A 16,061-nucleotide genomic window follows, 5' to 3' on the forward strand; every position below is an offset into this window, starting at 1 on the left:
CTTTTTTTTATTCTCCCTTAACCACTGCCATCCTCTATTTCTCTCCGCAAGATGGTGTCTGACAATGAAGAATGAGCTTTCGCACTCCACAGTAGAGGAATAGCTTGCCTAGGAAAGAGGTCTCCAGCGCTGCCCCGCCATTTCCACTCGCCAATCCACAAGTTGGGCGAGTTCAATTACTGAGTGATAGGATGTGGCGCACGCTGTCTCACATAGTTCAGCTCAAATGATGGATTCCCACTCCTTTTACATTATAAAAATTCGTTTCCAACGTTCTAGATATAAGTGTATAAGATCCACCACTACTTCCTTGTCATTATTATAATTATTGCATGAGATAGAATCATCATAATAGATACTAAACGGGATAACCCAATAATAATTTAGAATTATAAATTTGGTAGTGGACAAATACATGAATCTGATTCCTATTTAATTTGGTAATCGATGAATATTTAAATGAAAGCAGCATTTAAATAAACTATTTCTTATTCGGATTCTCATTGCCTTGCTATTTGATCCCCGTCCAATTCGTAGTGTGGGTAATCTGTGTAAGAGTAACTCAAGTTTTTGAAATATTGGAAGTTGACTTTCACAGTCTTGTCATGACTCTCGTCTTGAATGTTTCAAATTACCAAGCACGTGCCTTGCACTTAGCGTATTCTTTCAAAAAATGCTTTAACTAATAGATAAGTTGAACATTCAATTTCGTTTTTTATCCTCGTAATTTTGATGTTTCGTACTTGAGAAAAAGTTTTCTCAGTAGTCTATCAAACCTGTCATCATGGAGATACATTTAATATTTCCACATGAATCTTGTACACTTTTTTCATGTGAGGGTGATACCCACTTGGCTAATGTGTTGGTTATGAGATGAATGATGATGAGATGTCCTACAGCTCTAGGTGGGTTCCGAACTACCTATAATCGATTTAATCTCATAAGTTATATCATTCAGAGAAGTCGGCTCTTCACATGGTCAACCTTACATCAGAAGTAACACGCGCATGGAACTTGACTTATTCTATCGATAGCTTATCAGTGCGACAACCGAGCCAACTGCTTTATTACTTTATTTGCATTTTAATGTGATTACACTAACTATAATCCACTCTGCAGAGTAATTCAACTGACTATTAGTGATAAATCATAAATTATTCATGATATCAAGTTTCGTTTGTGAGACTGGATGTTTCAGTTCAAATATTTCAATCATATTACTGTTACCACAGAGAAAAGAAGTTACAGATAAAGTAGTGAAAATTGTAAAATTCATTAGTTCCATTATACGGGAGGATTCACAATCATATTTCAGGTTTACAATAATTTTAAATTGAGAATTATGTTTATAGATATTACCTGGAACTGTCGATCAAGCAAAGGAATAAGACCCTTTGAGAATGTTCATTTCCTCCCCCGTCCCTCTTCAATGGAATCAACTTTATCAATCGAGCCAATCAGAGCTCATAATAAAGCTCTATAATGAACAAAAGACAGTGTTCAACCTTCATCTCATCCAAACGTTTTCCTTCCTAATTCTTCCTCTATCCTTACTCAACTCCCTTCGCATCATCACCCTTACTCATCTTTCCCATTCCTTCGTGATTAGGCTATCCACAAAAATCTCATAACAGTTGTCCTTCCTTGTTGATTATTGATTATCTTTGTCTGATTGTATTGGAATGTTAATCGAAATTTCAATAAAAAATCACATGATGAACAATAGGCCTACTCATCAGTCCTGAAAATACATTGTACAATCTAAATTTTGAGCAATTTGTAATTTCCAAATATCCAGCCCTCCTCCACAATAGATTCAAGAATCAAGGAAAAAGGGAAGATTTCTTTGAACAAGGATTTTCTTCTTGTTTTATAGGGTCAAATACATATCCTCCATATAAGGAAAATCAAAGATGACTAGAAAGAATAAAGAATACTTTTATCTTGTGTCATAACTATGCAACTGTGCAACATAAGAACAGAGTCATTGATAGATATAGTAGATACGGATATAGAAGAATGCTAGCGAGCTGAATCACCTGAATCGACCTGACCATAACTTCAAGAATTGAATAAAAAACTTGATATTGTCAAAACCACTGATTTATTAAAACAATTTGAGAATATAGATTCGGTTGTTACAGGATCATCAATCTCTACGATTAGCCAATAGCTGTTACCAATGTAAGTGAACCTCCAATATCATTGGCCGAGGCTAGAAACGCTCAACTATTCCAAATATCATGAAAACCATAGACAACAACCAATAAAGAGAAACCTAGTAACTAAAAACACCAAATGGATCTTCTTCATATAGAAGAGCACTAGATTTATATAAGCACATTAATAATATTATCATATATCATAATCACTATTGTTATTTTAAAAGACAAATCCCTACGCTACCTTCAATCGTTCTGAGAGCTTCCGTAACTGCGAATATATACAACAAAATTATAGTTGATGGGAAATCCTACAATGTTACAGAAAATATTTGTTAAGAACGGAAATCGAGCCGGAAAATTCTGATCACCAGTCAACTGACCTTAAACAATCAATCATTTGATTAATAAATTGATCAATCATTCCAAATGCCTCTTCTCTTGCTCTCCGACTTATGAAGTTCCACGGTTATTTTCGTGTTGAAGTAATTATTGTATTTTATGATTGCTAATTATTTATCATGTGTGAGCTATTAAATGGATTAAATGGACCTGTGTATCAACCATCATGTTGCATGATGAAAAATAAATGTAATAGTTTAATTTTTACCTATTCTTACAACCAGCTGACTACTTGTATTACTAGTTTGTATTCATCATGCAACAGGGACGATATAATTAAATTAAGTTTAAGGATTATGATTGAATAATTATAAATTATCGATGTTATTCATATAATTAGAAGTGATGATTTCAGAGTATTCAGTGTTAGGGAGTTAATAACGATGTAGTTTATTGTAACAAAATACATGTATCTAGGTGTTGCTACCCTTGTAATACCTGCAACAAGCAGCCTGCTTCTCATGCGCGCTCATTATCGTTTTAATGATGTATTCACACATCTTCCCTGTTGAAACTTTGTTCGTATTTACTCCTCAACTGGGAATCAAACTAATTATCTCAATAATCCTCATTTGGTACAATATCCTTAATCATCTCATAAGCCGGTTGTAATATTCCGCACTTTTATCAATTATTATAAAACGTTTTTGAGAGAAAAGTTTGGAACAACTGTCTACAATCAAAACAAACAGGGAAAATTGTAACAACTCAATATTGTAATCTATTCTGGTTGAAAATCTATTCTGGTCTCTCTAGATAAGCAATTTAAATTTGTTTTTTTTTTAATATCATTCTAATACATTTGACTCTGATCAGTATTGATACAATTAGATGAAGAATATGTTTCTCACGATTTAATTTCTAATCTAGTCAGAGATTTGATTCAGTTCATTTCAAAATCATCAAGAGAACTAAGTTTACAATCAGAATCATCTTCTTTACTAAACAGTAAATTTTTGTAAGGAATCTCAGTGAATGATAGTTTTAAAATGAATATATTTTCATTTCTTTAGAAAAGGCTTATGAAGTGAATAAAATTAATTTTCGATTTTCGTTCCATCAATGCACTACTCTACTCTAGTTTCACTCGCATTGCAAGGAGCATTCGAATCAAATCTCCATTGCTACTCTGTCTTTACCTGTAGAACACCAAAAAGCACTGCATGAATGTCACAGTGGTAATATACATGGATGTTGCTTTGAGAAGGGGTTATAAGAGCCTATATTCACCTCAAATAAGACGAATAAAAGCCTTCTGTAATCTAATAGGTTGCATAAAATGTGATAGAGATTGTGGAGGCCCAACAGGAAATATTGTAACAACCAGGATGCAACATACATGCTCCGGATATTTATTCAAGAGAATACATTCTCAGCATAGTATAAATCATGTTCAATATGCATATAATATGGTTTGTAAATATAATACAACCTTAAAAACTGATGCATCTCTAGCTGACATGCATATATTATAATATATTTGCACGAGAATATTTATACTATGATGAACTTGAAAATCTTGTTTTGAGCTATAGCTTATATTGATTGGTACAAGATGTTGTTTATAGTTTTTGCTTGTCGTTTTTATAGTTTATTGAAAGTAGTAATAATTCTCAGTAGGTATTGTCATAGCCAAGATTGGTGTAAAGTATTAATTCAGTTTCAAACGATTAAAAATGGATAGTGATAGTCTCCAATTTTTCTAGGAAAAATTTTCTCAACGTTTGAGTAGCTTACATGTTTTTTTGATGAGATAATAATTAGAAATATTGGATAATGTAAGAAACCTCAGTAATTATTTAAACTGTATTGGGCAATCCAGTATTCTGTTTGATGTTTTTGAGCTTCTGAGTACCGTATCCCTTCAGAGAGTCCGAAACATTTTCCGCTCACTTGTCTTTTGAGAGACAACTTCGAGTAAATTCAATTCCCCCATGAACTTTCATCTTTTCATCTTCAGATTTGAGCTGTTAGAGGTAGCCCTGCAAGGTTATTGAGCAAAAAAGCGGATCTCTGCTCGAATCTTAACATTAAGTGTAAAAAGTAAAGGCGAAAGTGATGAAGAAGATACATGTAGTATGAAATGAAAATGTTGAGATGAAAAAGAGGAGGTGGAGAAAATGAATATGGAAAAAGATAATCAGATGGAGAAGTGGAGGAGTGTTGCAAGGTGAAAACGTGGAGCAGGAAGAAGGAAAATGAATAAAAGACAAGGAGAAATTGTCTGAAACAGGGTGTCAACATGATTTTAAGTCCCTATGATAAGGTTACGTAACTGCTAAAAGTGAGAATCTCGGATGTGATGAAAGTTGAAGTTTAGTTTGAAGACTCAGCCTGTCGAGTATTCCAATTTAAATTAGTCTTGGTAGGATGGTTCACGATCGAAATAATTTAGGGCCACTTACCTAGTTTTACTACAATTTTCGGGAGCCGTCTCATTCCTATAAGTTCTCGCAACTTCAATTATGTGATGTCATCATACGCCCCACCTATTTTCTTCCCAGTTAGCAAATGGATTATGATTGAAATGTACATGTCGTAAATGATTTTGTTGTTGAATATCATGGAAGTGAGTGGAGACAACAGAGTTAATGAATTAGTACTCGTCGATAATATAAGAATAAAATCGTAAATTATTATCACTTAAAACCTATGAATCAAATATATTTTACAATAGGGGGAAGAGTGAGGTTTTATGACGTATTCTATCGCTTAATCCAATCTACCACTTACTTGATGAAACACTCTGATCGAGATAAGCAATCGCTCATTTTCAGTGAGGATAACTTATTCAAATTTCATCGAGAAATGAACTACCATTTCCAATGAATACATTATTTTTTTCTCATGTTATATTCAGAGTGCATCAAATAATTGTAATAAGAATTGACTGGAAGACATCAAGTGTATAAGGGAGACATACAATTATTGTAATGTCTCATTTGTCAAACAGTTCTCTATTGAATTATAAGTGTAAAATTATTAACTGAGAACGTTAAATAATCCTATCACTAATCTGGAACACAGTATGATTATGATAATGGTGTGATATTTCATGGGTTATTTACTGTAAGTTCAGAAAACAGATTATTATTCTATTTCTGAACCATTATTATTATGTCCAAGATCGTAAAGACTTTCATAGCTGTGGGCTCCGTCGAAACATCCAGTGAGAGAATTGTTTATTTTAATATGGGTGATCTATGACTGTTACTCGTACTCTCGATTATGATTGTAAGTAGTGAATCAATTGCTGAACTCAACCGAAATATTGTTATTGAGCTTCTAATAGAATGAAAACCAAAGTTTTTGGAGAATATACTATTTTCATAAATTTTTAGGGTTAATCGATACTCAGTGGAATTCAAAATTTCAAGTGACTGTCCACATCAAGTCATTTGGACTAATTTTTGATCAAAAAACAATCTGATTTTCCCTGTAGTTCCTGTTTTGTAGTATCTTTCCCTGAGACACAAACGAAACCCTTATCGATGCTTGTTTTCATGTCTGATATCTCATCTAAGTAAGCACTTAGTGACCACCTAGGTGTTCGGTTTGGTGAAATGTCAAACTTTTTTCAAGAGGAAAGTTGATGGGGAAGTTCTTGTACAGAAGCCTTAAAAGAAGAACTGACATGACAGTTGGAGGTTTAGAACCTTTCGACAGTCTGTATTTTCTCTAGCCATATCACTGAAGAAATATAAAAAAACTTTAACAGTTCTGTGAACATTGTTGCCTTGTATCAACGAAAAATAGAGCGAGGAAGAGGTCTTTCAACAGGAATTATTGAAAGAAGGAAGCAGTTATTCGTGTATCACATACTACATGGAAATCAATATTTGAAACTGTATCAGCTAAGTATTCAGAGGATCATATCAAAATTAAAAATAGCAAAGAATCTCGTCAAGATTAAATTTCAGTTTGAAAAAAGTTTCCCCAGATTTGAAAATTAATGTTATCATTATGTGTGTAGCTTTATCTATTCTGATACAAGCTGTTAATTTTTTTTTTGTTTCTACATTCTATATATATACTCAGTGTGTCTGCTCTTGATTATGTTCAAGCCCCCTTCAGTCATCATAAAAAGTTGTTGCCAACAACTGGATCAACTATTACTACTTGCTGTTTGAATCTGCGAAACAATGTATATATTATTCACTTCGTTATTATTCTCTGTTTTCGGCATAATCACATTCAGTGCTTCGACGCCTTGCTCTTGTTCAACTGAAATCTCTCAATCTACAGTTCTACCTGTACATTGTAACCACTTCATTGAAAAAGTGAATGTGAATTGATACTCACATTAAAACATTGAAAGTTTTACGTATATTTCCTATACGGTTCAACTAAAAACCTCATACATAACTTTCATCGGAATGAATCACAGCTATAGCCATTTGATTATAATTTCCATTTCTCCCAGTGTTGATTCATTGTATAGAATTGAGAATACATTACCCACAATGATACTAAATACATGGCACTACACTACTTCAATACTTGATACAATCGTGCACGTATCAAACGATGAAATAAAACTACATCACTACTCAGTTTAGATTTAGACATGTGGGCGTAATCAACATGAAAACAAACTGGCAAAAATGTTGATTATACATTCACCCTTTCGCTTATTTAGGAGTGAATTCATACAAATTAGTAGTGTTTCCCTCTCTATCTTTTACAAAAAAACTTCACCCTCTTCCACACACAACCCTAATAAGCGAGAGGGCATTTATCCTTTGAAATTGCCGCTCCACCAAAGTAGATGACTGTCAAAAATCATCGAAGTTGAAGCTATCGATTCAGCCTCGACCTAGTTATGCTTTTCGCGTGGTAAACGTTATCAAATATTTTTCTTCTCTGCAATTGACTGGTGCTACTTTTTCCAACACATTGCATCCAGAATAATAGATACTCATGCAAACACTGTAAAATTGACTATCGAGCTCGTATTCCAAGCACCGTGGAACATGGGGAATGCAAAAGAAGAAAGCAATAATGAAGGCACCCAATGTTCAAATGTTTGTTCTCAATTAATGTTGCTCCCCGTTCAATATAAATATCATTTAAACTTTAATTCCCATCCACTGTTTACTCCCACTTGATGTTTGCTCATGCTGATTCTACTTCTTCATGAGCTAATGAGCTGATGATGGTAGGCCTATAGTTAGGTTTACGTTATGATGGTAGTAGTTGATTAACATTGATGTTGCCATTCTTTATCATTCAACAAAGCAAACTGCGCTATTTTTTTCCAGCTCCGCAACGTTGCCAGATAATTTTTCAATAATCTTGGAATATAATTAATCAACAAAATATTTAATCTAAATGATGAAAATTAATTTTTTTATTATATCTGAATAATAAGAGAGAGTAGGGTTGTGTTTGCTCGTGTGTTCGTTTGTTAGTTTCAGATTGATTTCTACACTGTTGCAGGTTTGATGCCTATTGAGATCGGACTCCCCACTAGTTTGTTCGCATCAAAACACGTCAACTTGTGGATTGCATACCAGAAAAACAGGAATGATTTAGATTTCCAAATTTTACACATAGATTCTAGAAATATCAATCTCGTGCACCTGGAAGCCCAAATTTCAATTTTCCTTCTATATTTTTCAGAATTAATGCTCAAACTTCATTCATGCTACCGTACATGAAGTTCCACTAACGTCATAGGCTACATTGTCATTGTTGTGGCCCAGAAGTGTGTTTTTTATGAGGAGGTTTTATAATGCTGTTACAAGACAATTATTTTCGAACGGAGGCGTGTAGTGTAGCGTAACGGTAAAACGCTCGCTTCCGGAGCGATGGTTCCTTCGTTCGAATCCCGATTCTTCCCAATTTTTTTGTTCTTGATTTTTTCCCTCGAAACGTATTATTATCAATTATTTTTTGAAGGAATTTGTTTCCATTACAATTGAACTGGGATTTTAACAAATAATTATTTTTAATGTAAAAGTTTGCCACCAGTACAAATGAAATGGACATAGTCTCTTCATGTTGTAGGCCTATCATTGAATTTCATATGAAAAACATGAATAGATCACAATAAAATAAGTAATAATTCATATTCTTCAGTTATAATGTACAATCAGACACAAATTCGCAGTGAAACGAATATTTTAGGTATTTTGTTTGGAATTGGGAAAACAAAAGGCTGCCTGATTCAAATTGAGGAGGATCTAATCGATACTAAAATTTATTGATATATTGAAAAAAATCAATATGATTTTGTGAGGTTTTCAAGTATTATGTCTTCTTCAGTTATCTATACTATAATAAAGGAAAGAACTGGCTTATACACGTAAGGAATAGGGAATTATGTTTGACGCAACATCACGTCTGAACTACTCAACTGATTAATTTGAAATTTTGCATATAGATTCTTAATTAACCGAGGATGGTTATATGCCCATTTTCAGTTCTTCAAGATTTTATTACGTCAAGTTTTCAATTTGTCATGCTTTCAGTTGTTGTATAGAAGCAGCTGAACAATTCTTTTAAAAGGGACGTTAGATGATAGGTATGATTGGGGATCCTATTCGAATAAAAATAACTGATTTTCTGTCGCATCAAAATTTCGTTCCGCCATTTTGAATTCAACTTCATTTTTTCAAATTGGAAGGTAGTCATATGACAAAGTTAGAAGACAGAAAACTTACTTTGGTCATATGATACGATTTCTCAAACCGTTCAAAAGTTATTCTCATTCAAAGATACTGATAAATCATCCATATATCCATAATCTTTACTATAATAATGGAAAGAGCTGGCTCATACACGTACGTGAAATCATGTTGGACGCATCATCACGTCTGAACTACTGGACTGATTGATTTGAAATTTTGCATAAAGATTCTTTATTAACCGAGGATGGTTATAGGCCCATTTTCAAATTTCGAATTTTTTATTACGTCAAGTTTTCAGTTTGCAAAGTTTTAAAATAGACCCTTGCGAAGCACGAGTTACCTACTAGTTGTAAAATATATTTTCTTGTCGAATAAATCCAATCCCTTATTTCAAACAAGAACAGTTGATATTACTGATATTAGACATACTAGTATCAACTATCTTCTATGGAAGGCAGTGAGTGGCAAGGCAGAGAATCGACAACGCTGTTCTCCTATTTCTATTTATCGCCATTATAACGTGGACCTCACTATATTTGGCAATTTTTTGTTCTCTTAACTCATTTGAACAGTTTGAAGCGATAACATGAAGGGGAAAATAGAGGTATTCGCCCAAAACCTCTTAAAAAATTTAATCAGGTTTATCGTTTAGATTCTCATTCATCTCACAGATTCCCATTAATCATTATTATTAATCATAATTATTCATTGTAATCATTCCATTAAGACTTACCTAGAATCTTTGGTTCCTTATGATGCTTGTATCATAGAAGATAATTGTTTCTATCTTCAATAGCAAAGAAAGTATAAGTGGTTCCATATTTCATTGCAATCACAGTTTATTGTTGTTTATCAGGCTAGCCACATAATGAGACGCGACGCGACACAATGTTGGCACGCGTATATCATTTTCTGCTAGACGTGTTTCTCCTTTCATAGTATTATTTATTTATTTGAATATTACAAAAGTGCGATAGTATCCCTCTAGCTGTAAGCTATTTGTGGGATATATGAAAATAATCCATTGCATACAATGAAACAATCAATAACAATAGTTTTTTTAATAGAACTGATTATATTTCTTCATTTTTTTGGTAACTGACTGTTCTGTTTTGTCCAATAACTTAACTTAAATATAAAATAGGAAAATACTTCTTGATGATGATTATAACATAATTTGTGCTATTCTTCCAGTGTGATTCAATCATATAAATGATCATGGTCATATGATTAGAGCGCGTGTCAAAACACGAAAAACTCTGCCTCTTCCACAAAATCACGAGAATCATGTCTTGCAAAAATGATAGCGCTGCTATCGCATGTGTTCCCGATTTGCGCTGATTTTTCATATTATACAAGATTTACTGACTCGTTATAGGTAGCGCGTGCCACCCGTGATAGTCTCGTCAATATGCATCTTATGTGACCAGTTGTACGAGTGATGCCACTCGTGTTGCGTTTTGTTGTGTTGCCAATTTACGCTGATCTCTTCTAAGTGACGTTCGAAGTGTTTAAGTTCACGTTTCAAGTGTACGTTGATCTATTGCTTCTTCCTTTTGCTGGCTATTTTTCAACAGTATAGCTTTCTCATTCTTATTTCTCTAACGTTCTCAACAGTTGTATCTGGGGCCTGAAATTGAAATTAAAATCGAATGTCGATTCTCTTGTCAGATTACTTTTACATGTGCTACAAAAATTCACGTCGCATCAAGTAGTGCTACACGTGTCAGTCACGTCTCAATTCGCAACACACCTTATTAGCTCAGTGGGATGATGGATAACTAGGATATTCACTGAACGATACAGTTAAAATACTACAAATAAACGATATTAGAATTTATTGATTCACTGGATATTTATCAAAACATAATCTATCATATTATATAATATCATCTAATGATATCATTCATTGCATCGTATAGTTTGTTTCTAATTCTTGGATATCTAAGATTTTCAACTCTCGAATTCAACTTTTCGAAAAGAGTTCAAGGAATTCGGCAATTACCACGAATAGTTGAGAGTTCGTATAAATTTATTCTTATTTTCAATTCCAATTTTCATAACTCCGTTCACCCTTACTTATGTGGACATGACACGTGATGAAAACAAGTTCTATAAAATTATCAATTACATCAGTTATCGCGATGAAATGTTATGCAACCTGCCATTTGGGAAGCTGACGCGCTTCACCTGTATCCCGACTTTAGTTATTCATGTTTCACGCACACACACTCACACGGTCGATTGTGTTGCCTATTTCAATATTTATCAGCTCGACTATCGTGGGATGCCGTAAAAGCCCAGGCTTCCCTTTCAATGCGGTGAGGTAGGATTCAATAAGGCCTTTCCTCACAGGTTTACGGCTCCTTCGAGCAATGAGAAGAACGACAAAAATATTTATTTAACAGATCCCTTGCCGTGTAAGACCGAACCGTAACTGACTCGGTCATTTCTCATGTCTATTGTCTCAGTAGGCTCTCACAGTTGGCCACCGACATGTCAGTTCATGTGAACAATCCATTAAACTCCTACTTTTACTAGCAAATTTACTCATTCATTCATAAATTGTACGTTACACAGAATGCCATGGGCAGTAAGTTAGTGATGTATTAATGATAGTTCAAACAAAAACAGAATGATCGAAGATGACCAGAAGTACTGACTAATTGAGATTCACTTCCAATTTTCTAGAATATATAACAGCGGTTTTTATACGTCAACCCATAGCACTGTATAACGAAAAATGATTATCATCAAGGAGCATTTTAGAAAAATCAAGAGCAATCGAGTGAAAATACAAATTTATTTTCGTGATTCCAGCCAATCATGCCAATCAATTTCAATTCAATTCTTGCCAACTACTAATGGAATGAGGCACATCATTCCCCAATCAATTGAGGGAATAAACAATTTCCAAGATTAGAGTAAGGCTCAACTCACACTTACGCGACTAAGTCGAGAAGAGACTGCGGCTCTAGTCTCTTCTCGTCGCTGCATGTGTTTTTAAATGGTGACACTCAGACCAGTCGACTCTAGTCTCCGCGACCACACGACTGTGAGACCGAGTCGAGCGTCGTCGACTCGACATGTTGGTCGAGCCTCGACTTGAGTTGCTTAATTCCGTGCATTTGTAATGAAAGTGAGGTTATGTTTCATGAAATGATGTTTTATCATTTTATATAAGACAATAAATACGAATTAGATAAGACAATATAATATTCATAATAATTTTATTATAAAATTTGTTACATGCAAATTAGTGACGAATTAGATCTTATATTTTCAATAAAGTATGGTTAGGAAATAGAGTAGCATGGAACTGAAGTCGTGACAATGAGCAAGAAAGTCGTAAGGTCGAGAGACTGGAGTATCCTCGATTGGGCTCGTACGATTCGAGTCGATGTAGTGTGAGTTGAGCCTAATTTCTCAATACATCGCGAACTAAATTGTAATCATCTTACATTTTTGTAAGATCTACTGCCTCGGATCATGTTTATGATTGATTTCGTTTTTTTTTCAGGGCAAATGAAGTCGATAGAGACTCTCAACTGTCTGGTGGCTAGGCAGTTATGTTTCGAAGATCCATCATGCTCTCCCATACTGGAGACAATTCCCAGAGTGTGCGGAGCAGAAATTGGTGAGTTTCATCCTTATCGTCTTATTATTTGTTTCATCCTTAAATCTTTTACAATATCTTGTATCTTATGATATTCTTGATATTCTCACAATAATGATAGTTTAATTATTCCTTCTCCCTCATATGCTTCATTAATACACCACTACTTATTCATTTAGATGAGACTAAATACTTGGAGACAATAAATTGAAATTCAATGAAATTCAAACGAAAATATTCTTCAGAATATATGGATGTATTCATAGAATTCCATCAGAATGAAACCATTCATAGAGCTCCAATTATATAACTCTCATTCGTATTCACATATTCCATCATAATTCCAATTTTCTTTATAGTGAATGAATTTAGGATCAAAATTGTTCTACCAATCAGTTTTTAAAGATAAACGTTGGTCAACGCTATATGGACTAGCAAGTTATGGCGATCAGACAAACTTATAATTTTTTGGACCAAATAACACACATGAATTTTAAAAGAAATTGGAATAAAAAGTGTATATTATTCATGCATTTGAGACTTATGACTTCCATTCATGTGTTGTATCCTTGTGTATCTTCCATATGCTAAATAACAATAGTGAATGAATTATTATAATTCATCATTGTTATGGAATATATACGTTAAACAATGAATAAAGCCCATGCTTGATCTACTTCTATGCTTCTGTCAGGAAGCTAAAGTATATGTCTACATGGTGAACAATGATTGATCAATATCACATTAGTTCGGCCAATACCGTGAAACTAAATTTTTATTCTGTGTACTCAAGCTCAAATTCATAATTCCCTGATTGAATTCGACTGAAGGTCCTGTCATGGAAATTCTTCTCATTACATTTTCTAAAAATATGAATAAAATGACAACACCTCTCACTGTGCTGGAAATTGAATGGAAAACACAACATTAACAAGAATGGTTTCATAATGATGTTCTATCATATGAGAGGCACAAAGTTTTGTATGTCCATGCCGGAAAATACAATACTCCCACTCTGATACTTTAGATAACATATCAGATTCTCTATAGTCAACTGACTAAAAGAGTTTTGCAACCTACGAACAGGCTTTACGTAATCATTCTAGCTTGGAAAATGATCATTACTGTCTGATAAGTCCACTGGAAAAAACAATGGATCCTTCTCATTCATTCATACAATAAGTACATTATTAAAATGATAGGGAGAGGAAAAATAATGTAATCCTTTATATCAATCAATTGTCGTCATGTGGGGAGCTAGAATTGATTATTCAAGCAGTTTGTAATTGTTGGCTGATCGAACTATACATGAATAGTTGCAGAATTCTAAATTGTTGTAAATAGTTGCAAAATTTCAGTCTGAGTCAGACAAACTTCCATAAACAATTCCTTGGATCTATCACTTTAATCTACCTCAAATACGAAATAATCATACTTTATCTCCACTAATCATTTTAAGTGATCTGAAATGAATCACGTTTTGAGTTCTAATGAATGTTCTGTAAAAACTTCCATCTGCCTTGAACACCGATATGCATGACTGAAACAAGATGATTGCTTTAGTAATACATCCTCATCTTGCAAAAATATGATGAATAGTTGAGAACCGAGTAGAACAACTTATAGTTGGATTGAAATCACTGAAATCCTTGATAGAAACAAACAAGCTCACATCCTTTTGAACAACTATGAATTATTAGTGAATATCATGACAAGTTTTCTTCATAAAGTGAAGGGATTTATTATATATATATATATATATATATATATATATATATATATATATATATCTTCTTAGTTTTACCTCATCCAGTAGTGTTCTCCACTAAGTCAATTTGAATATTATTATTGTAGAACCAGTTGATTTGTAGGTAAATCAACATATATATAATCAATATAATACATATGATATAGCATGTATAATATTTATATACAATATATCATATATCATATGATATAAAACTTCATGATGAATTGATTTGATAATCAAATACAGTACGAATAGGTTATGTTACAAGGAAATCTCTTCAACAGACCAAGATACATGTACATTGACACTTATTCATGACCAGTTCAAGAAGATACAATAAGGTGGAAAAATTGAATCTCGACCCCATAATTAATGGCTACACCAGGACTGCCTTCCGAGAAAGGTTAAAAGACGAACTGAAAGAGGAAGAAAATGGGAGGCAGGAAGGCACTGTGGAAAGTGACTGGAAGATAGCGAAGGAAGCACTAAGCAAGGTAGCTGAGGAAGTGTTGGGAGCAGCTGGACATCAAATAAGAAACGAATGGTATGATGAGTAGTGTGAAAGGATAGCAGAGGAAAAAAATGATGCATGGAGGAAAATGATTAACCGATGGACAAGAAGAAATGTAGAATGTTACAAACTAAAGAGAAGGTTAGAGGTACGTACTTTCCGGAGGAAGAAAAGACAGTTCGAAGAAGGAAAAGTTGCCCAGATGACAGAGAGCTATGGAGAAAACGATACAAGAAAGTTCTACATAATCTTGAAGAAAATAAAGTCTTACATCAAGGCATAAGGAACAAAGAGGGTAAAATGGAAATGGACAAAGATGGAATGTTCCAGAGGTGGACAGAATACTACAAAAAAGAGTTTGATCAGGAAGACACTGCAAGGGTAGAGGAGGAAGGACAAGATCAAGTGGTCCAGCCTGAGCAAGAGGAGGAACCTTCATCCTATGAAGAGATCATGAATGCCATGGGTAAACTTAAAAATGATAAAGCAGCAGGAGCAGACAATATACCAGCAGAAATGATCAAACATGGTGGTGAGAGCCTCTGGATAAGTATAGCCAGCCCATCTAACCCATCTATTTATAGCCCACCTAATCAAAAAGGTGTGGAGGGAAGAAATTTTACCAGTAAAATGAATGGAGGGACTTATATGTCCTATCTACAAAAAAGGAGACAAGTTTGAGTGCCACAATTATAGAACAATCCCTTAGTAATTACCTTAGTAAATATTGTATATAAAGTTATGGCTCAAGTTATTGGTGAAAGATTAAAACCCTATGTAGACGAAATAATAGGAGATTATTAATGCGGGTTCCGTTTCCAGCGATCCACAACAGATCAAATACTTGTCCTGCGCCAAATTCTGGAAAAGTGTGTAGAGCATCAGATAGAGCATCAATAAACACCTGTTTATTGACTTTGCAAGCGCCAATGATAGTGTGGATAGACGGAAGCTGTTGGAGGCAATGTATGAGTTAGGAGTTCCAGCT

At 34.0% G+C, this 16,061-nt stretch overlaps 1 protein-coding gene across 3 annotated transcripts in view; it reads left to right on the forward strand.

Moving 5' to 3' along the window:
* LOC111048987 (mucin-5AC) overlaps positions 1 to 16,061 on the forward strand; it is a 170,342-nt gene that overhangs the window by 45,938 nt on the left and 108,343 nt on the right. For all 3 annotated transcript variants that reach the window (XM_039442636.1, XM_039442637.1, XM_039442638.1), the window contains exon 2: positions 12,717 to 12,833. In XM_039442636.1, coding sequence (XP_039298570.1) covers positions 12,717 to 12,833 — 117 coding nt within the window. The remainder of the gene's footprint in view (positions 1 to 12,716; positions 12,834 to 16,061) is intronic.

Source organism: Nilaparvata lugens, chromosome X, assembly GCF_014356525.2.
Source record: "Nilaparvata lugens isolate BPH chromosome X, ASM1435652v1, whole genome shotgun sequence".
NCBI lineage: Eukaryota > Metazoa > Arthropoda > Insecta > Hemiptera > Delphacidae > Nilaparvata > Nilaparvata lugens.